Source organism: Lygodium microphyllum, chromosome 16 (genome assembly GCF_053477565.2).
Source record: "Lygodium microphyllum isolate KBCC chromosome 16, Lygodium_microphyllum_v1.1.10, whole genome shotgun sequence".
Taxonomy (NCBI): Eukaryota; Viridiplantae; Streptophyta; class Polypodiopsida; order Schizaeales; family Lygodiaceae; genus Lygodium; species Lygodium microphyllum.
The window spans coordinates 76155951-76178669 of record NC_141150.1 but is presented as its reverse complement, the minus strand read 5'-3'; the positions used below and the strand labels follow the sequence as shown (position 1 = coordinate 76178669).

At 39.2% G+C, this 22719-nt stretch overlaps 1 protein-coding gene and 1 pseudogene across 5 annotated transcripts in view; both read left to right on the top strand.

The window, feature by feature from the left end:
* LOC148022991 (Nucleoside diphosphate kinase family protein) overlaps nucleotides 1–16455 on the top strand; it is a 40979-nt gene extending 24524 nt beyond the window's left edge. For 2 of the 5 annotated variants that reach the window (XM_087695950.1, XM_087695948.1), the window contains 3 exons: nucleotides 14318–14425; nucleotides 14521–14627; nucleotides 14722–15448. In XM_087695950.1, coding sequence (XP_087552076.1) covers nucleotides 14318–14425; nucleotides 14521–14627; nucleotides 14722–14744 — 238 coding nt within the window. In that variant the 3' untranslated portion in view covers nucleotides 14745–15448. The other 3 variants (XR_015693593.1, XR_015693592.1, XM_087695949.1) reach the window with 3 other exon arrangements.
* On the top strand, nucleotides 6290–8622 carry LOC148022992 (uncharacterized; annotated as a pseudogene).
* Nucleotides 16456–22719: the final 6264 nt, after the last annotated feature.

The window sequence follows — 22719 nt, the reverse complement described above, 5'->3', positions numbered from 1 at the left end:
GGAGAGTATGTATCTAAAGAATTCAATAAGTTTTGTGATGACAATGGGATTAAACGAGAGCTTATAGCTTGTTACAATCCATCTTCTAATGGTGTGGCTGAGTGAATGAATCGCACGTTATGTGAGAAGATTGGGTGCATGCTGTCCATAGCTAATCTCTTGCAATCGTTTTGGGGAGAGGCACTTAAAACCACGGTGCATATTTGCAACCGATCTCCACATCGTGCACTTGAAAGTGGCATCCCTGAAGAGGTTTGGTTTGGCAAACTTGCTTCATATGACCACTTAAGGGTTTTTGGTTGCAAATGCTATGTACATGTACCTGTTGATAGCAGAACCAAACTTGACATGAAATCTCATAGAGGCATCTTCATGGGTTATGGAGATGAAGGTGAAATGGGCTATCGAGTTTGGGTTCCAAGCATAAAAAAGGTACTAGCAGCCGGGATGTGATATTCAATGATCAGAGCTGTTGAAAAATGTCACATCTAACGACTCAGACGAAAAGAAAGTTAAATTTCAGCACGATCAGTTATTTGAGCAGCCATCAGCCACTGGAAATTCAGCTCCTTTTGATACTGATTATGACAATCAGCGTATCATTATTGAGCCCGATGAAAATGGGTAGCAAGGGGAGGCTAACATTAGCTTAAGTACCAAAATCAGCATGCTGAAAATGAATTACAGCAACTTGAAATTGTATTACAGCAACCTGAACATGCAGTTCAGCAGCCAAATAATGAGGTCATTGACATTCCCTTGGATGTGGATCCATTATATGATAACACAAATCATTGGGTAAGAAGGTCTACACGTGTCAGAAGACCTATAGAAAGATTTGATCCTTCTTTGGACTACATTTTGCTCACAGATGAAGGTGAGCCTCTTATGTATAAAGAGGCCTTATCATATGAGTTAAAGAAAAAATAGGAGGTAACTATACAGGAAGAAATGAAGTCATTGTATCAGAATGATAATTGGGATTTGGTCACATTGCCCAAGGATAGAAAAGCCATTCCTAACAAATGGGTCTATAAAATCAAATGTGTGGATGGAAAACCCAAATACAAAGCCAAACTTGTGGCTAAGTGCTATACACAAAAGGAGGGCATTGATTTTCGGGAAGTGTTTTCTCCTGTTGTCAAAATGACCACTCTTCGAGTGTTATTTGCCATTGTAACATCTATGGATCTTGAACTTGATCAGATGGATGTTAGAACTACGTTTCTGCATGGTGATCTAGAAGGAGAGCTGTATGCGAAACAGCCCGAAGGCTTTGTTATACATGGAAAGGAGCATTCGGTATATAAGCTTAAGAGAAGCTTGTATTTCTCTTGTTGTCAAAATGACCACTCTTCGAGTGTTATTTGCCATTGTAACATCTATGGATCTTGAACTTGATCAGATGGATGTTAGAACTGCGTTTCTGCATGGTGATCTAGAAGAAGAGCTGTATGCGAAACAGCCCGAAGGCTTTGTTATACATGGAAAGGAGCATTTGGTATATAAGCTTAAGAGAAGCTTGTATGGTTGGTATATAAGCTTAAGAGAAGCTTGTATGGTTTGAAACAGGCTCCTAGACAATGGTATAAAAAGTTTGATGCCTTCATGCTTTCACATGGTTTTAAAAGTAGTGCAGATCACTGCTTATATATTAAGGGTTGATGATGGAAGCCTTATTATACTTGTGCTTTATGTGGATGATATACTTATTGCTGGTAAGCATAAAAGCCAGATTAATGCATTGAAAATGTAGCTGATTTCAGTCTTTCCTATGAAGGATTTGGGTGCAATTGATCATATTTTGGGCATGCGTGTAATACAAGATAGAGAGCAAAAACTCTTATTTCTCTCACAAGAAAAGTACATCAGCAAAGTACTTAATCGTTTTTCTATGGCTGATGCTAAGCCTCTTGGTGTACCTTTTCCACCCTATCTTAAGCTTAGCAAAGTAGATTGCTGGAAAGATGATAAGGCAACCGATACCATGAAGGGTGTCCCTTATGATTCAGCTTGTGGTTCACTCATGTATGCTATGGTTGCTACTAGACTTGACATTGCTAATGTAGTGGGAGTTGTAAGCAGGTTAATGTTAAATCCTAGCAAAGCACATTGGGAAGTAGTGAAATGTATCTTACAGTACCTTAAGGGCACACAAAGAAAATGTATTTGCTATGGCAAGGGTACGTTGGATCTGTAGGGGTAGTGTGATGCAGACATGGCAGGTGACTTGGATACTTGCAAGTCTACTAGTGGGTATATCTTTACCTTGACGGATGGGGCGGTTTCTTGGTGCTCTAGATTGCAAAAAATAGTAGCACTCTCTACCACCGAGGTTGAATATATTTCAGCTACTAAAGATTCAAAAGAAGCAGTTTGGCTTGGTCTTTTGATCAAGGATTTTGGACTGCCCACCAAAACACTTGTACTTAGATGTGATAGCCAGAGCGCTATATGCCTGGCTAAGAATGCCATGTTTCATGCATGTACCAAACATATTGATGTTCGGTATCATTTTATGAGACAGGTTTTGGATGATGGTCTTGACTAAGATCAAATCACAGGATAACCTTGTAGATGTTCTCACTAAAAGTCTTGCAAAGGCTCAACATGAGCATTGCATTAGACTTGTGGGAGTTGGTTAAAGGTTCGCTTAGGACCTTTAAGTGGGAGGTTGTTGGGTGTAAAGGTCCTTACGCGCTCTCCCGTGTATATATTACTTCACACATGTGAACCCCCTTTAATGGGTGTAAGTGTACTGTACCCTAAGTATAAATACATTCTTTTATTCTTTGTGTATACCACACTGGTACACACCTATCTGATGACTCACTCTCACTCTATCACTGTCAAACATTGTTCAGCTCTGAGTTATCGAACTTCTCGATTACTAAGCTCTCAACTCTCTTTCTCTATTTACTTCCGCTTCACCTCTGCAATGGGAATGTATGGCGCAAATCCCTATAGTGTGCAGCAGCCAATGCATGGTGTGCAAGGCCCAATGTATTTAGGTATGATTAGAAATGTGCAAAACTATGTATGGTAGTATTGGCTTGATGCATGGGGCACAAAGTAGCATGTTTGGTAGTGCATCTGCAACCCTGAATGCTTATGGGGCTCAAGGAATGAGTGCTGGTCATAGAAATGTTGCATTTGGTATTAGTTTTGATGTAAATTCAGCAAATGCACCCTTTTTGCGGTAGCCAGTGTATGCCAACTTGATATTCAAAGGGGCAGCAAAAGACTATGATGAGGGTGGTAAGGCAATGAAGTTTGAGTCTTTTAGTGGTGCACAAGATAGGTTGAAAGCTTCAACTTTCATTCAGCAGCTTGATGCAGCCTATTCAGGGGAGAACTTTCTTGAAGGGGAATGCATTGAAGTGGTCGTCTACTCTTTTGATACAAGGTAGAGCATTGCTAACATGGGTACAATTCAAGCAAATGCTTGCATCAAATTGGTTGACAAGTACCTTTGAGGTGGACATCATGACAGCTTAGAATAAGCAGGATGTTAAGGAATGTAAGGATTTGGATCCACACAATAAGAGTTTTGGGATGCATTGTTGCCCATCACTTCTTATCACCCCATATTTCTTCATGAGCAAGTGGAATTTTTTTTTCTTTGTGGGTTGCCTTAAGAAATCAAGGATTTTGCATTAAATCCACAATGTCTAGTATGTCTTAGCTCATAGAGATTGCTGCTATAGCCGATGCTTTATTTCGTGGGGAGGATCAGGCTTTTTAGAGAGTTGGGAGAAGTTGCATAAAAAGTTGTTTAAGGCTAAGAAGAGGGACAGATCTGAATATCAGCTTGAAAAGAGGCCAAAACAGCAAAGATAGGGCTCGAAAACATTGGCATGATGTAGGGAATTGAGGGCTATTGATAAATGCTTTTTTTGTGAATAGGCAGCAAGTTGGAAAAGTGGTATCACCATATGCATATAGTGATTAATTCACATGCAAAAGAGATCACTATTCAACATAGTAAAAAGACACTCACACTTGATGTAAAATTAAAAGGGAAATCCGTCCCTATTGTATCTGTAGCTACTATTTCTAAAGCAATGAAAAATCATCTCTCAGTGTACTGGTTTTTACTAAGGATACATATGATTGTGAGTTGGGAATATGTGTAAGTTAGAGAACGATGGCATATCATTTCTGAAAATATATACTGATTGCTTCTCTCAGTCACTTCTAGGGCAGCTACCACCTTAAAGGCTTGAACATCATGGCATAGATCTTATCTTTGGAAGTAGGCCATCTAATAAGATACCCTATAGAGTCAATACAGCCCAACAAGAATAGATTGAGTTAGCTAAATGAGCTATTAGGAAAAGGGCTGATTCAACCCGACTCATCTTCTTTTTGTTCATTAGTGTTTTTGGTGTAGAAAAGGGATGGTTCATGGCTTATATGCATCTAGTATCATGCTTTAAACAAAATCACGATAAAGAATCACTTTTCAATTCCTCGAATCGATGATATTGTGGATAGATTGCAAGTAGTTGTAATATTCAGCCACATAGATTTGAGAGGTGGGTATTATCGAATATGCATTAGACCAGAGGATGTGCCTAAGACAACTTTTAGGACATCTTTTGGGTTATATGAATTTGTTGTTATGCCTTTTGGACTTACGAATGCTCGCGCCACTTTCGATCGGATGATGGATTGCAATTTTAGGCCACATAGAGGATTTGTGGCAGTTTTTTCCATAAGGTGGTGATACCTTTTATAGTTGCTTTTCTTATTTACTTCTATAAATATTTTATTTTTCTTTTATTTAGTTGCTGTTGCTTTTTACCCCCAGAGTTCTCTTGGAATAAGCCGGGATCTTTGCATGGCCAAAAGAGGCAACCGTTGGGACAAATTGGACTAATGGTTTGTCTGAGCCTTAGGATCGGTTTCATATTGAATGGGCACTGAAGAATAGAATGCTAGTGGTTTGGGACTGTGTGCTTAGCCACTGGAGATGGTGTAGGACAATGAGTCTGGCCAAGACAGAAAATGCACATGTAAAAATGCTCACGGAATAAAAGTCATCGTAACTGAACCACATTACACTTTTTGATGTGGTTGCAATGATAAAAGTTGCTTAAAACAACTTGAGGAATGCAAGGGTCACCATTCCTAAAATTTAGGGAGTTACTATTTTTGAACCCTAGAATCTGTTCACGTCATTATCTTTGTTTTTGCATGAGGATTAATTTTTTGGTCTGTGTCGAGATCAAATTTTGCGCCGATCATGGAAAATTTTAGACCGAAAGATTTAAATGAGAAAATTGTTATATGTATGCCATGTGGCTCAAATTTCTGAGAGAGAGAGGGAGAGAGAGAAAGAGCATTAAAAAAAAAAACGTAATAGATATGAGGGGCAGATCTTAGAATGAAGTTTTGAGGAGCTGAGGGCAGATTGTTGCAGTTTCATCAGCTATGGAGAGTACTTCTTTGTCTTTGACTCATGTACGGAGGTAGAGCTTGCTCCCTCTGGTCAACTCTCTCTCTATTCTTTGAGGAAATGCTTTGTATGATGGACTAATTTCATCAAAGGGTTTTTTAGCTCTGATTTAGTGTTGTTCTGGACATGTTGTTGGACAGTAAAAACAGTGAATTGAGAGATCTACAGATTGCAATTTTGCACATGAATCATTGAGTTTTGGTCATACAAAATGCTTACCTAAAAGGGATGTTGTTCTGAACATGTTGGACATTAAGAATAGTGGATTCAGAGATCTGTAGACTGCAATTCTGCTCATGAATCATTGAGTTTTGGTCATAGAAAATGCTTTTTCAAAAGAGATGTTGTTTTGAACATGCTGGACAGTAAGAATAGTGAATTCAGAGATTTGCAGACTGCAATTCTGCACATGAATCATTGAGTTTTGGTCACAAAAAATGCTTTTCTAAAAGGGACATTGATTTGATCATGCTGTACTATTCTTATGCAGCTGGGATTTACTCAGAAAAGATTAAAACCAACTGTTCACAGGTTATGTATTTTGGAACATTTCATTTTTGTAATTTTTCATCTTTTAATTGATAAAGAAATACCAAGAGGGGCGCCGGTATTCGCGGCCAATCTAGTGTTGCGTGAGGGAGTGAGGTCTTTGTTTTTGTGTGTGTGTGAAAAAACAAGGGGCATGAGATTCACTTTTTGGTGCATATTGTATCTGTTGATGGTATTCACATGGACTGTGTAAAGGTCGAGGCAATATGATCATGGCCATCTCTTAGAAATGTGCATGAGATCCATAGCTTCTTGGGGTTATGTTCTTGCTACATGAAGTATATATATGAGTTTGCTAAAATTGCATCTCAATTGCATGCTTTGCAGAATAAAAATGTGCCATTTAGATGGACAATGGAAATTTCAGCATTTGAAATTTCAACAAGTTCAAAGACTGCATAGTGCAGACTCCAAAGTCTAGACTCCAGAGCACTGCAGAATTCAGATTGGTGACTGGTCAGTGGGTCAGAGCAAAATTACTATTATGTCATGAGTCATGACTTATAACTTGTGTCTTCATTAAATTTGTATCAGATTTTAACTTTTGAAGATGGGAAAAAAACGGAAAGCTGAATGGGATCATGTTACTGTTGTCAAAACAGTTGGAAAAGGGCAGAATACATGTAAATGCAAATATTGTGGACACACTTGGGATGGTGGCCCACTTCGCATAAGGGCACATATTTTGGATTGTCAGGGCTTGGTGTGGAAAAATGCACTGCTGTACCACAAAGTGCAAAGGATATATGTCGTAGATTGCATGTGGATGTTGGAGGGCAAGGGTCCACAACAAACATTGATGCAGCTGCATCTGATTTGGGAGATGCTTCTCATGTCAGTGGGCGTGGCTCTGGCAATGTAGATGTAAGTGTTACTGTTGGGCAGCCTGGACAATCAAGCTCTCAAGAGCATGTGAGCAAAAAAAAGAAAGTGGCCAAATCACAGGGTGCTTTAGCAAAAGCATGGGATTTGCAAGCAAGAAAGGAGGCAGATATTGCTGTTCGTCGCTTCTTCTATGCAGAGGATATTCCATTTTGGAAAGCAAAGAGCCCGTATTTTCTTGGCATGCTAAAGGCAGTTGGGCAAGTGGGTCAGAGCTACAAACCACCTTCGTATAACAGTGTACACACGAGGACCTTGTGGAGGAGGTCAAATGCATTGACCGTGAATTGCTTGACATTAGGGAGAAGTGGAAGAGATATGGATGCAGCATTGTCTGTGATGGATGGTCAGATGCAAGGCGTAGGCCTATTATAAATGTTATGGCTACATCTATTTATGGTTCAATGTTTTTAAAAGCTGTTGATACTAGTGGTGAATACAAGTCTGGGGAGTTTATCTTTGGCATCTTGAAAGATGCGATCCTTGATATTGGCCCAGATTATGTGGTGCAGGTATGTATGGACAATGCAACTAACTGCGTGAGAGCAGGTGATTTGATTGAGCAGGAATGGCCTAATATTTTTTTCACTAGATGTACATGCCATTGCTTGGATCTTCTGTTAGAAGATATTGGGAAGCTTGCTTGGATTGCCCCTGTGTTGGCTAAAGCAAATAAAGTTGTCACATTTGTTACACGCAAGCATACAATATTGGCATTGTATCGCCAATTCAGTCAAAAAAATTTATTGAAGCCATCGACCACACGGTTTGCTTACGTGTTTATCATGTTAGTGAACTTGTTGGATGAGAGATGCTACAATGGTTTACGGCGTATGGTTGTTAGTGATGCCTGGGTAAGGAAGAAAGCTTCACGTACAGTAAAGGGAATGGAAGTAGCTGAGATTGTTTTGGATGCATGTTTTTGGAATGATGCCAAGATGATCGTTAAGATTTGTGCACCCATTCTTAAAATCCTCCGTCTTGCTGATAGAGAAGGGGCCACGATGGGGCTTTTGTATGAGATGACAGATCGGATGATAGAGAAAATGGATTCCTTGGAAGGAGTGACTGAGTCTAGGGTGCAAGAAATCAAAGGCCTTTGTGTTGACAGATGGGATATGATGCACTCACCCTTACATGCTGCAGCCTTTGTTTTGCATTCTGTTTGGAGAGCCAAGAATCCTGATAGCGATAAGGAGGTGCATGAAGGATGGATGACAGTGATAGAGAGGTACACAAAATATGATGTGGATATGCAGGGTGTTCTATGTGATGAGCTTGACATGTACAAGTCGGAATCAGGTGCATTTTCTCGGCCACTTGCAAGAGATGAGAAAAGAATGCATCAGAGTGTGAAATGGTGGGAGACATTTGGCCCATGCGTACCTAGATTGCAGCAATTGGCTTTAAGAATACTCTCACAAGGATCTTGTGCCTCTCCTTGTGAGAGAAATTGGAGCACATTTTCACTGATTCAAACAAAAATTGCTTCCAAAACGTACTGAGAAGCTTGTATATATTCATACAAACCTTCGTCTTATCAATAAAATTAAGGAATTAGGCTATGAAAAGATTGAGGTTACATTGGACATGCTTAATAAGGAGAAGGATGATGATAGATTGCTTGCATTGCAGCAGATATGAGAGGAAGAGGACATCGTAGCCTCATTGCCAGTGCCACAGAGGGAGGCAAGCACTAGTGATGCTCCTAGCTTGAGTTCTCTTGGTCCACATCAAAGGGATGATGATGATGATGATGAGGAGGAGGAGGAGGAGGAGGAGGAGGAGGAGGACTGCACTCTTGAGAATGATGAAGATGATGAGTAGATTAGTTGACGACAGATGAATCATGAATCATGATATATGATGTGACTCTATTATGCAGTTTTCAGTTTTGCTTTTGGTTGTTCCCTTTCAGTTTTTAGTCTACTATGTAGTTGGCATTGGGCAACTTGGCTTGAATCTTGATGTGATAGATGTATCATGTATCATGTCAATTCCTTAAAAGTTGAATGATGAATCATGAATCCTTCTATATTGACTCAAACTCTCGAGTCTCAGTCTTCAAAGTTCAAGAGTTGTGCATTGTTCTTTTATTTTGAAATTAGCACATGTTTATCATGTTTATCATATCTTAAAGTTGTGTGTTTTTCTCATATTTTATTAAGAATATGTTAAAAAATTAGGGTCACGTATGATTCAGGTCTAGGGTCTGAATCATACTCGTTTCATACTTTCATACGCGTTTGCGTTTGACGTTTGATTCACGTATGGAAAAACTATGCTCTTACCTATTCTAATCCATTCTTGGGAGATTTCAGCATTTCTTAGCCTTTTGGAGCACATCTCAGCCATATTTGGTAGCAACAAAGGGATTTTTGGTACGGACCCTAAATTTTTGGAAAAATTAGAGTTTAGCAACCACCTTGGGAGCTTTGTCAACAATAGAAGGTATCATACATTGAAATCAGCACTTGAAATTTGTGAATTATCAAGGATTTTAGATACCTAGCCATCCATTGTAAATTTGGGGCAACATTTGGCTAATTGGGGTTCAATTTAAAGCAAGTCTTGGGTTCAAGGGACATCCATTGTAAATTCGAGGTAGCATTTGGCCACTTGGGGTTCAATCTAAAGTAAGTCTTGGGTTCAAGGGGCATTTGGCCCAGTTTGTTTGTTGATTGCTGAACGAGTAAAAGGCTTTTGGATGAGCCAACAAGGTGTCATTATCCAAGAATTTTGAAGGTAAAGTGTGTATTTTAATTATGGTTTTTTGTTGATTGTTGGCCCCCTTAGAATTGTATTATGCCATCAATCGCAATTTAGTAGATTCAAAGGCTAATGCACGATGAAGGTTGACGAATTGTTTGCAAACCACAAAGCTCAAAGCATCGCATTGATAATTGTAAATTAGAGTTTAGATTACAAAGGAGAAGATTCTAGAGAAGTTGATGCGAATAGAAAGTAGGGCATAAAGATAAATATGAAGTGTCAGATTGATAGTTGGTAACTTCTGTAGGCATTACGAGACGATAATGGGTTCATGAGCACTTCACATTGCACTTGTTCAATGCACAATACTTGGGGGTCTTCTCCTGATTGTAGTACACTTTATCACTTTGATCTTGAATAATGGACACCAAATTGGCTCCAAAATGGGTGCCCTTAGTGGTATTTTTTTAACTTTTATTGTAAATGGATGGAATACAACTGAGATTCTTTGATCTCCTTCACTAATCCAAGTGCCTCTTGCTATCAAAATTGACCAGCAAGCCTTCAAACCAATTTACCCCTTGGTTTACTGGAATTGGCATTCATCTTGCTCCTTGCTTGACAAATTTAGTCCCAAATTTGATATTGGTTGGTTGGCCTCTTGAATCTCCTTGAATTTCCTCAATTGTGGCTGTTGAAATTCAAGTCCTAGGCCTTTAATTTTTATCACATATCCTGAGGTGGTTGTCAAACCCTAATTTATGCTGTAAATCAAGATTTACAGTGGAGATCTACCAAAATCTCCATCTTTGATGACTCAATTAGCTGGATTTTGTTGAGATTACTTCAGAGATGGATGGGGGATGAGAGAGAATGCTGTAGAGAGAGTAATTTCAAAGTTTCATTGGAAGAAAGGTTGAAAAACTATTGGTGCTCCTTGCTATCTGTTGTCACCTCACCAGAAGGACCTTGGGTTGCTGTCACTTGCACTTGGAGGGCTCCAAACTATTGTCACTTGCTGTAGGATTGATTCTTGGTGGTTTAAATCAACAATATCTCCTTGCTCTCTAATAGCCTTCTTCTCTCTCACAATGGTTGAAATAGACTTCCACCAGCCCTCAAAAACGTTTTTCCCACTTGCATGGGCTAGTGTTGTCATCATTTTCTAGCCTTATCTAGTGTCCTCACTAATGCTTTGGTTTGGGTGTAGGGATTGATTAGTCTATAATTGTATTCAACATTCATTTCAGATTTAGTGCAAATTTCTCCTCTTCTTGGTGTTTTTTTTTTCCTCCTTTTTTCTCCATGTTTGTGCTCCTCTTTTGTTGCACTCTCTTATAAAAACTAACTCTTGACAACGGGAGCAAAGAGTATGAGCAGAAGAGTGTGTGGTACTTTGGTAGATCTCGAAATGCAGCAAACCATCTCCAAAGGTGTTAGGCAGCAGCAAATGTAGCTCAAGAAGGTTGGATTCGATTCATGGGCAACAAACAATGGAATTTTGTTAGAGAAGAGCAAGCGACAATTGCAACACCAAAATGCAGCAGTATTGGCATGGTAGTAGTATGATAGAGCTAGACAACAAAACACAGTAGTAGAAGCTATTACAAGCAATAGGCAACTCCTCCTGATCGTCGAATGTAGGTTGGAAAGGCTCCCACAACAGTGAACATAATGAGTTTGGGTGCTGAGTGGTGAGATCAGACTGGGGAAGGTGGACAACAGCCAAACGCAACCAGCTGATTGACATAGATGGGCTAGAAAGAGTCGCCAAATGATGGAGATGGCTGGGCAACAAGTGCTTGACGGTGAACAACAATGGGCACCGGCTCCTGCTAAGATATCCTTTGCAAACGAGGTGTGGACAATAGTGAAAAGGCACCTACAAGTTGCAAAAATGAGATTGAGGCTGAGTGGTGGACAGCCTATCTATCTATAGATGGCTAGGTCTTCCTAAATTAGGGTTTGGCTTATGGGACACAAGCACTCTCCAGGAACACATTTCTCTTTTTGAAAATTTTGGTAAATTGATTAATTATGTTTGTTTTGGGGTTGTTTTAAGTGGTTAATCAGGAGTAATGCATTTTTAACTCAAAAGTAGGTTGTGCCGGCATATTTCCAATGCAAATAAGTGCAAACAATAGTAGCCAAGTTTGAGATTCAATGGCAATTGAGGTGATGGCAACTTGCAAGCAAAGTGGCAATTGAAAAGAGGTATGACTTTGATATCACTATCAGGTCAGTATTTAGCAGTGTACATACACACACACAGTGAACAAGTGAACAATAGGAGAGGAGGGTTGTGTTAGGAAACCCTTTACCCTTCACCCGCAGTTTGCGTTTTGCGTTTAGGGTTTGCAGCCCCAAAAAGGGGGGCTATCCTAGACTGACTGTGCCTATTTATAGGCCACTCTCTCATTCATTCCTCATGGCTGATTCATTCAGTCCGTCGCCTCTTCTGTCCAGCCTCTCCACTGCCCTCACCCCCCTTCAAGAGGACATTGCGGTTTGTGGTTCGTGGCTGTCTTCATCATCTTCCTTGTGCTACAACACCCTTGTTCCCTTGTATCACATTCACTCCATGATTTTGAACTTCATCCTTCTATTCATCAGAGTTTCTTCTCTCTTCTCTTCTCTTCTCTATGTTTGCCGAGCTCACTCCGTGTTCCTCCCCGCCAACCCTACTGTCTCATTGGTACGTCATCTTTTGATTGGAAAGTCACATCCACTTCACTCATTGTATTGTCATAGGTTGCCACATCCATTGGGATAAACTTGTGTCATCATGACTACACATATTATTTTCTAGGATTTTCTATAGTTCGTAGATTAGTCCGTCCATTCCATGGAGTGGACTTTGTAGGCCATCTCATACCTTCTCATTGATGCCTTTTGATCCATGTTTTGGGCTTCCTAGATATTTAAATTGCTATTAAAGTAGTTGTTACCCCTAGTACTCTAGGACCCTAGTGACACTAGGGTTAGGGTTCCTTACGATGGTTAAGTCATTTTAGGTTTAGGTTTTTCTATAAAAGAACACTTTGTGAAACTCTAGCACATGAAGTGTGGCACTATTCATTATGGCCATTGGATTATTATACTCCAATCAATTCATGACTTTCATTTTGTCATTGAGTATCATCTTGCATTGATTAATTCTCTCATAATCATTCATTCTAATTTCTCAATCAATTAATCATGCAATCGCTTCATGCCTGGGGCCAACAGGGTGAACATTGCTACGTAGACAAAGGATTGAAGGATAAAAAAGGTGCAAAAGCTTTGAGTGTTCTCATCAAACTTCTGCGGAAGCTCACAATGGAGGAATGGACATAGAGAAAGATGGAAGATGGTATGTTTGCTGACAAAAGGAGATGGACGAGTCATTGCATTTGAACTTGCGAATACATGTGGTGATGATAGATGTTGGTTAATTTCATGGAGTTAGATTTCTTCAAACCTATGGAGTTGTGTACTTCCCTTCTAGTTTTTGGTCTAGAGATGCAGCAAGGCTTTATTTGAATTTTGTGCTAAAGAATGAATGGTTGTATTTTCACGATATCCTTTATCTCACTATTGTAGGATCTTAGAAGGCTACTATTCTATAGGAGGTGAATGATGCATGTACTACAAGTCATGATGGTGAAGGTCTTGCTCTTGAGAAGATTTCATGATGGATGAAGCAAGATGCCTGCTGATATAGGAGGAGATGCTAGGCATGCCAAAGTGGTAACGAAGATGCAAACCAATGTTAATTCTAGATTTGCCTTGGGAGGAGATTTTATTTCTAGTCTTTTAAAGAGCCTAGTTGTTGCAAAATGATGCCATTGTCATAGCGGTGGACAATTTAAGAGCAAGGTTGATTCCATGCAAATTCAATGCAGATGGATTGAAGGTTTTGTTGAGTAGTGGGTTTTTGAAGGCTTCCTTCTATGGCCTTGGCACAAAGCTAGCTTCCTTTACTGTCTTCCACTTGCAAATTGATGGGAAAACATAGAATTCCAATTCTATTGTGATGATGATGCTTTATGGCTATCATCGTGACGATCATGTTGCATGGGAAGAGTTTTTCCTATTGGTTGATGTGGTTGGGATGGTACTTTTACCAAGGACAGAATATGAGTGATCCGTCAGCAATTTTTTCGATCTCTCATTGAAGACCTCTACCAGGAACTATGTGGCTCATCAATCGATTGTGGACATGAATCAGTTGTTGAAGCAGGTTTAGGACAGCATCCAACAGGTTGAGCAGCAGCAAAAGAAGGAAGTTCACAAGCATTGGTGCGAGTTGATCTTTTGCGAAGGTGCTATCTCAAGGTCTAAAAGCAGTTTGGGGAGTTTTCACCTGAAGCTAGCACGACAGAAGAGGGGCCTCTCTGCGTCATTAAGAAAGCACGATACTATTTAATATGAACAGATAAACTCTCTCTAGTTGTCATCCTATTGTAACCTAATACATGTGGTACTATACCAATTGATTGAAAAAATGGACAAGTGGCTCGTATACCTGCTCAAACAAAAGATTCATTTGTCACATGCATTGTGGTTGCCTTGGGTGGGGTCCCTTAGGGTGGTCAATGTAAAACACATCCCTAATGTAAAAATGTTTATTTTGTATTCCTACAAGATTGCTTACTCCATTTGTATGTTGTAAGTAGTATGAGTTGGAATACCAAAACTATTTAATGTCTCTCTCTCTCTCTTAATTTTTAGTGGTCCAATAGTAGCCTTGGTGCTTGAATGTGAAGATGCCGTGGCCAAATGGCGCTACTTAATGGGACCAACTGATCCTGAGAAGGCAAGAAAAGAACAACCTCAGAGGTAGCAATTGGCATACTTTGTGTGTCCATGCATTTCTAGTTGTCACTTCACATATTAGATACTAAAAAAAAGCATCTCGAATTCCTTTGTTGCAGCATAAGAGCATTGTTTGGGTCCAGTACAACAAAGAACTGTGTCCATGGTTCTGATTCACCAGAATCTGTAGCCAGAGAGATTGCTACCATATTCAAGGATAGTACAGGTATTGAAACGTTATTGACTGTTTCAGAGTTTCAGTAGGTGTACTTCTATTTTATCTCATTCATGTAACACTTGTTTCCTTCATGAGCATGCAGCTGAAGGACATGATGAACTCTAGCAGTCGATTGCCAGCTCAGGGATGTATTGTGTAAGCCTTATCTGCATGTTCTTTTGACTGATGTGAAACAGTGGCAGCTCCTTAGCACACTTACAGAGGTCATGAAGGCTTATGGGAATCTGATGGTTGTCCACACACCCATTGAGTAGGTGCAGGCACAAAATGTATGCTTGTAAAAGTTTCATTCATAGAGATGGTGAAATTTATGCACATGCAAAAGACCAAATGACAACTTATTTCATGGCCACTTATGCCAGCAGAAAACATCCTTGTCGATGGGTGTTTGCTTGTACACACGAGAGGGTGTTCCTTTTTATTCACAAGTGGATGCAAAGTCAAAAGGAGGTGTAAGGAGCTCGCTATATAAAAGAAACCCGAGGGAAGGTATGCCTTGTATGGGACGGTCATAGGCTTGCATTGGGGAAGAGATGGCATTACTGTCCTAATCAGGGGTATAGTGTGTGCATAGGCTTCTCTACAATTCTATTGTTTTCTTTGAAACTAATTAGAAGGGATTGGAGAAGCCATATCAAACTTAAATCTGTCAACATTTCTTTTAGGGGCAGGTACGCCAGCGTTTAATCTCTAAAAGAGAGGTGTGACTTGTTGAGAAGGCACACACCACACACAATCTCTCTCTCTCTCTCTCCCTCTCCTCTAGTTAGCTACAATTGTCAATGTCCAATATCAGACTTTGGACTCTCTTGCAGGTCTAGTCCTTGGGATGGGCTCTGTTAGTACTGTTCCGGCATTTGATTCTTTCTTCAAAGGTGACAATAAAATAACTGAAATGAACCAACCCAAAAAAGTTCAAAATTAATTCAAAGGTTGGCCAAGAAATGCACGATTTTTCACTTGCTCTCTCTCTCTCTCTCTCTCTCTCTCTCTCTCTCTCTTTCGTGTTTAAAGGAATGGGTGTGCACTTGTTTCCTAGCCTCTCTTTTGTCGATGCAAAGGTGTGCTTGATGACTATGATTACTCCTCGTGAAGATGGGTGTTGACGATTTTACTGTTTTCAATCGATGCATGCACATAATATTGTGATGCTGGTGTTGATTTGTGCATTTTGCTTAATGAAAATTGGACCGAGGACTGATGTTTTGATTTTGGAAATGCCACAGGGTCTCCCTCTCTTCTCTTAAAGAGAATCTGGAGCTAGTCATAGAGGAATATTTGCAACACCTTGTGGGTGCACTCCCGAGTTAAAGAGACTTTGAGGCTTCATGCCAATAGTTCATTGAGATGCTTATGAGCTATACCTTAAAAGGGTCCACATATATTCTTGGCACCCTTTAAGACTACCAAAGCTTCCTTAAATTGGGCTGCTTCTGTCATAGAAATCACAGTGCGCTTTCTATCAAATAGTTTATCATTCCTAGATCTCTAATCCATTCGATTCCTATAACGCTAATCAAATTCCATAGCTTTGGGTGCTCTTAATTTGGATGCCCTTGGTCTTCAAAAAGAATGATCTTGTGACATCTAATTGCTACCACTTTGATCAAATTATGTAGCTTTAGAGGTTCCTCATTTACATGGCCTTGGTCTCCAAGAAGACTAATCTTAAGATTGACATTAGTATAGAATATCATCTTGCTTATTCATTCACCTAGGTGTCTTGCATTCCTTGCAATTATACAAAAAGGTGAGGTGTATTCTCTAGCCTCTTGCATAGTACCTAAAGTGGTGATATTAATTCACATTGCATTCTTGACCCTATCTTTGATGGAGAATTTATTTTTATTTGGGTGTAAGTGTTGGGGCTAGTTTCTAGCCTCCTTCAAGCCCTTGCTCAAGTGTTTGTAGGCTATTGTTTTCAAAGTTGGTTAGGACACTCCATAAAGAAGTTCTTCCTCCTTTTGAAATTCCATAATGGTTAGAGAAATGATTTCTTTTGTGATATTGACCTTTGGGACTTGGAAGCTATTGGCTAGTTAGCTATTTTCTTCTCAGGACTTGCAGTAACCATGCAAATTCATCTATATCCATGCGTATCCCTTTGAAGATCCTTGGCATCCAACTTTCACACAAGATTGGGGTTCTCCTCAATTGGTGCAAAGGGCAAGTCATAAGTTTATGTGAATGTTCATATGATGGGGTTAGAGGGATCTTCCTTTCTATCACCATCATTAGTCCATTTAGTTCTATCAAAGATGCTTCCAAAAATTTACCAATACTTGAGCTACTTGTGATTTTAGACTTGGATCCTTTGCCTTGTGGTAATTATGTTAGACTAGTCTGGGCAATTTGGAAAAGGCTCATTTCATTTTAGACATCCGTTAGCCATTCCTTGATTAGAATGCCCTAGGGTTGTATAGATTAAATTATTTGAAACTCCCAAGTAATAGCATATGAGACTTCTACATAGAGGTTGGGTATACTTAAGACTTTCTCACTCTTTTGGGCAATGATCATCAATTAAGTTGTCCACCTCCCTTTCATGCAATCAACTTTATTCCATAAGAGGTCTCCTAGCTGCTCTCAACTTCTCTACCAAACTAAAGAATTTAAATGGAATGCCATTGATAGATGGACTAAAATTGACACCAAAGAGTATCTCACAAAACTTATAGGAGCATTTTTGCATTTCCCAATTCTCTCCACTTCCTTCTCTTCCATCCATATAGCCCTTTGCTTCTTTGTTATGCTTAACCTTAAAGGGGCAATGAAGGTCTTTGAACACATGACTTGGTCCAATCAACTTGACGCTTGATTATTGAGCCTATTAGTTTAGCTTATTCTAGCTTAAACAAATTGACACCATACATTGGGCCATATCTTTCAACCAAGTATGAACCCATGTTATAGTGAATGAACATTCTTTCCCATCAAAGTTGCAGGCCACTACCTTGGTTATAAACTTGTTAATAACATTTGACATTGTTAGTGATCTCCATTGAGATAGTTTTCCCCTAATAACAAAATTTTTTAAGAAGGGAAAATTTCACTCTTATTCTATTTAACAAGCTACAATTACTATTAGAAATGTCTCGCATCAACTTTCCACACCAATGTTGTAGGCCGTTGCCTTAGGCATGAACTTGTAAACAACATTTGATGTTGTTAGTGGTCTCCACTAAGTTAGTTTTCTCTTATTAACAAATTTCTTTATGAAAAAAGTCATTCTATTTAACAAGCTACAAGTGTTGTTAGAACTACCTAGTGCTTTATTGAGATAAGTCTTTTCAAGGGTAGACCCTTCCTTATTATCACTTTTTTGACCTACAAGAATGTAGCCAATTTCTAACTGTAAATAACGGCCAATGTATGTCGCATGTCTACTATATTAGACAAATGGACAGAGAAGGCATTAAAGTTGTCAACGTCTACTAAAGATGTCTTTAGTTGTCTTCAATCATTGTGATTATCTCCCTTTTCCTCTTCACCTTCAAAGAAAAAAATTGGTAGGCACATCACTTAGCATGAACCATGTCTTTTATTTGCACCTTTGCGAGTTCAACCTTATTTTGTTCTTGTTCTTGAATGAAACTCTTAACTGCTTTGAGCATTTGTGGATCTTGAGGCACATCAAAGAATCCTTATATTGTGCCCTTTTGCACTCTATCCTCATTTACTCTTGAGCTTTATTCTTACCACGATCCTTGCTTCTCTCTTTGATAGCTTTTGTGTAGTTGAGTTAATTCTTGATTCCATCACCACATTCAATTCGAGCTTGTTTCCAATCAGTCTTCAGTATTCATTGTAATGTGCTCCTCTCTTAGCATAGACACATTAAATTGAAATGGGGGCGTGCGAGTACTTGAAGCATCCTTTGTAATGATTCTAAATGTGCAAAGGATGGAAGATTAATCACATTTAATGAAACATTGAACAATCTAATCCTATGTCGGGTGCTACCCACCACCCTCCATGATTTGAGATAGAGTGAGCTTGGGAGCCCTCCAACTATGACCCATGTGCCTATTATGCTAGGTAAAAGGAAGCATGCTTACATTATTGAATATTGGCGTGAGGTCAATCAATTCTTGTATTCCACTTACTAAGAAGCATCGTATTGTCATTGCCATGAGTACTTTTCAACTTAAGAACAAGATTTACCCTCCCCAAGGGGGCATAAATTTAGACAAGGGTCATCCCATCTAAAACAATTCTCTATGGAGAAAAATCTATTACTAATTAGTAAAATGGTACTCTTCATCTTGACCATAATACTATCCATAAACCTTATAGCTACCAAACTTCAATTTTGTCACCTCTTCTTTCCTTAGCTTGGTTTCTCTAGTTATTGTTTTCTTTCCCTTTCTTGTCTCCACCAAACCTCATCCCTCGTAAGGTAGTCCTTGGTATAGCGCCCACTTTAATTACAAGCTCAATATTGTTGGCATTAAAGACCTCAAGGATCTTCGGTTGCAACTTCCTTTTCTCAAAGGATGCATGTGTGCTTCTCAAACTTGAATTCACCAATAGATGTAGTAATGAAGGTGTGCACAAAACTTTGCCCAAAGCCTCTACTAGTGCTAGGTCTTCACCATCCAACCAATATTAGTAGCCTTTGGAATTCAAGCCATATCAAGGGTACTCATGAAGTAAGACTTCTTCTAGGGAGAATCTTGAAGTACATGCCAAACAATACACAATATTGCCTTTAAAATTGATACTAAAATTGACAATGTAATATTTCTTAGTGTGAGAGGTGATCATGACTAGGAAAAACCCAATTCTAATGAACCTAAATTGCATGAGGGTAGCATTGTCCCAAATGTATGCCAAATCTATTAGGGAAATTAATCTTCTATTTTTTGAAGAACCATGAAATAGATATACAAGCCACACAAAGGAAAATCAACATACTCTCCTTGATTCTAGACAAAGAGAAAACAATTGTGCTATGCAAAGCTTATTTAGCATGCTCAATTGCAAGTGTTTTTCTCTTGTGAATTTTTTCTAATCCATGAGCATTTGTTTCTCTAGCATTGCCCAGTCCTCTTCTCATGGGAGAGTGGATATGTGTCAACCTCTATTGCTTCTCGTTGTTTATGTTGTTTTCTTCCTAGTTAGCTTCACTCTCATGATTTTGTGGTGATAGTTTGAGATTACTCCCTCCTTGCATGCATGCAAGGGAGGGAAAGGTGCCATGTGTGGAGTTAATGGGAGTAAAGACGAGTATAGTACATTCTCAAAAGTCCTCTTGAAATTTGAGTGCCTCATGTTAAGTACAATTATTATTATGTCAATATCCATAGCATCCCTTCATTCACATGTGATTCGGGAATAAGTGTCCGGTACATAGGTGGTGGACGGTGTGTAAACTATTGCGGACGGAAGATGGACGGAAGATGACCACAAAAAGTGTCTTTTACCCAATGTGTAAGTAGGTGGCGCCCAAGTCAACTTTTCCTGTGCCCACCAACTTGGGCACGGATTGGGCGGGCAATGGTGGTGTGTAACCAACCTAAGAGTAGTGAGGTTGATTGAGAGTAGTTAACTCCTCATTAATATGCATCCTTCTACTTTCATAGTTTTGAGTTCACTTTTTGATTAAGAGTAGTGAGGTTGATTAATGAGTAGTTAACTCCTCATTAATATGCATCCTTCCACTTGCAGTTGATTGAGAGTAGTGATCTCACGTATAAGACATTAAAATAATAGAGACACTTGAGCCATCCACATCATTGAATCACCAGTCAAACCTCAACCATCGAATGCAATAGTAGGAGCACTTCAGAGACCTTCCTCAGCCACAGGACTCGAGTGTAGAGAGGACACTGACCCAAACACATTCACACCAACCAATTAGACATGGAACTCTTGAGTGTGCCCCTTGACCTATCGACAACCTGAGCCATTCTACTCGATAGCCCATGCTTGAGACATCACTTGACCACCTCAATAACTGCACTAATATCCAAAACACTCGAGTCCTTAAACTCAATCTAACTAAGGATATGCTCTTGAGGAAGATTCACATCAATTGCTGGATTTTGGAGGCCTTAAGCAAGGCTTCCACTAAGGACCTTTGAGAAGAGCACCCCTCAAGTCTCAAGTGTACCAGCCTAGAATCAACCTCACTTGCTTGAGGCCATTGTCATTGATGTAGACTTGATTATTGAAAATGAACTTGAGTAAGTTTTGAGCTACACACTCCAAGTCTCATGCCCCAATCAACCCACAAGAGACCTATAATCAATCATCCTCAAGTCGACTACTTGACCTTGTGCATTAGCAATTGAGCATAGGTGGCCCTTGACTCAATCAAGTGTCATCACACTCCAAAGACTACTCATCTAACCCTTAAAGTGAGCACTCAAGCTTGATCTTTGGAATTGAACACTTGTTGAACTAAAAGAGCTTTTGAGAACTTGAAGAGACACATTGGAATGTGCTACCCTCAAGTGCACCTCTCAAAGACCAATGACTCAAGCGGTGAACCAAAATTTTGAGAAGCCTCAAATCATTGTTAATGAGGTTGTATGTGCACTTACACTTGAATTCACAAAAGGAAAATCCTATTTGAGGACAACAAGCCAACCCAAAGGATCAGAGATACCAAGCCATGCAATACGAACTAGACAAACCAATCCAAATAACCAAAGACCCCAAACCTTGCAATATGTACCAACCCCATAAACTTAAAGGGAGCCTCACATATGATTCATTAACAACAAACCAACACAGAATTGGCCATTTAAATCCAAGCCATCAAAGTACCTATGCAATCAAACCAAAAGTCATCACCCTAAATTAAGGGTCTTATACACACTATTTCATTCTTGTTCACGCCATTATGCTAGGGTACCCAACACCAGCGGATGGAGAAGGAATGTGAGCTAAAGGATGTATCAGGAGGCTTGAGCGATGCACTAGGTAGTCTTCAAGCTACAATCAAAAGGGATGTTAGTGAAATGTCATCATTGGATGTAGAACAACAATACCAAATAGTGATAGAACAAAGTATGGAAACCCTAGACAAACTCATGGGCTTGACCATAGCTACCCAATGTGAGAAAAGAGGATGTAGCAAGAGATAGACAATATTAGAAGGCTAATGCTAGATGTAAGCCTCACAAGATCATCGAGTGACTCAATCTCACTAGCCTAATGCACAAGAAGTTTCTTGAAAACATAAATGCCCTCTAGGTCAAGATCCACAAGTCATAAGCTTATGTGTGAATATCCATATAACTTGAATAAGAGATGGATCTCCCTTCCATTCAATTCTATCAAAGACACTTCCAAAAAATTACAAGTGCTTGAGTTACTTGTGATTTTAGATTCAGATCCTTTGCCTTGTAGTAATTATGTTAGACTAGTCAAGGAAATCTAGATAATTTAATTTTAGACTTTGACTAGGCATTAATGCGCACCACTCTAGTAGAATCGAAGAATAAGGTTTTGAGTCACCCTCACAAATCCCATATTAAAACCAACCTTTTTCATGATTGCAGTGATCAAGTGCTAGCTAATTTTTTTCATAAGCTTTGTTGAAGTCCATGTCTATGAGGATAAATTTTGGCCTCAAGCCCAAGGTATGGTCCATTGAGAAAATCAAATTGATTATGACACCATGGATCTTTCAACCATATGAAAACCCATGTTCCAAACAATGAATGAATTATTTTTCCCACCAAAGAAATAGACCATTGCCTTAGTCATGAACTTGTTAACAACATTTGATATTGTTACCGATCTCCATTGAGATAGTCTTCTCCTACTAAATTTTTTTAGAAGGGTATATTTAACTCTAATTCTATTTAACAAGCTACAATTATTGTTAGAATTACCTCCCATCAATTTTCCCCACTAAATTTGTAGGCCATTGCCTTAGCCATGAACTTGAAAACAACATTTGGTATTGTTAATTGTCTCCATTGAGTTAGTTTTCTCCTATCAACATATTTCTTTAGGAAAGGTGTCACTCTATTTTAGCAAGTTACAATTGTTGTTAGAACTACTTCCCACTTGATTGAGAAAGGTCTTTCCAAGATTAGAACTTCTTCCTTACATAATAGAACCG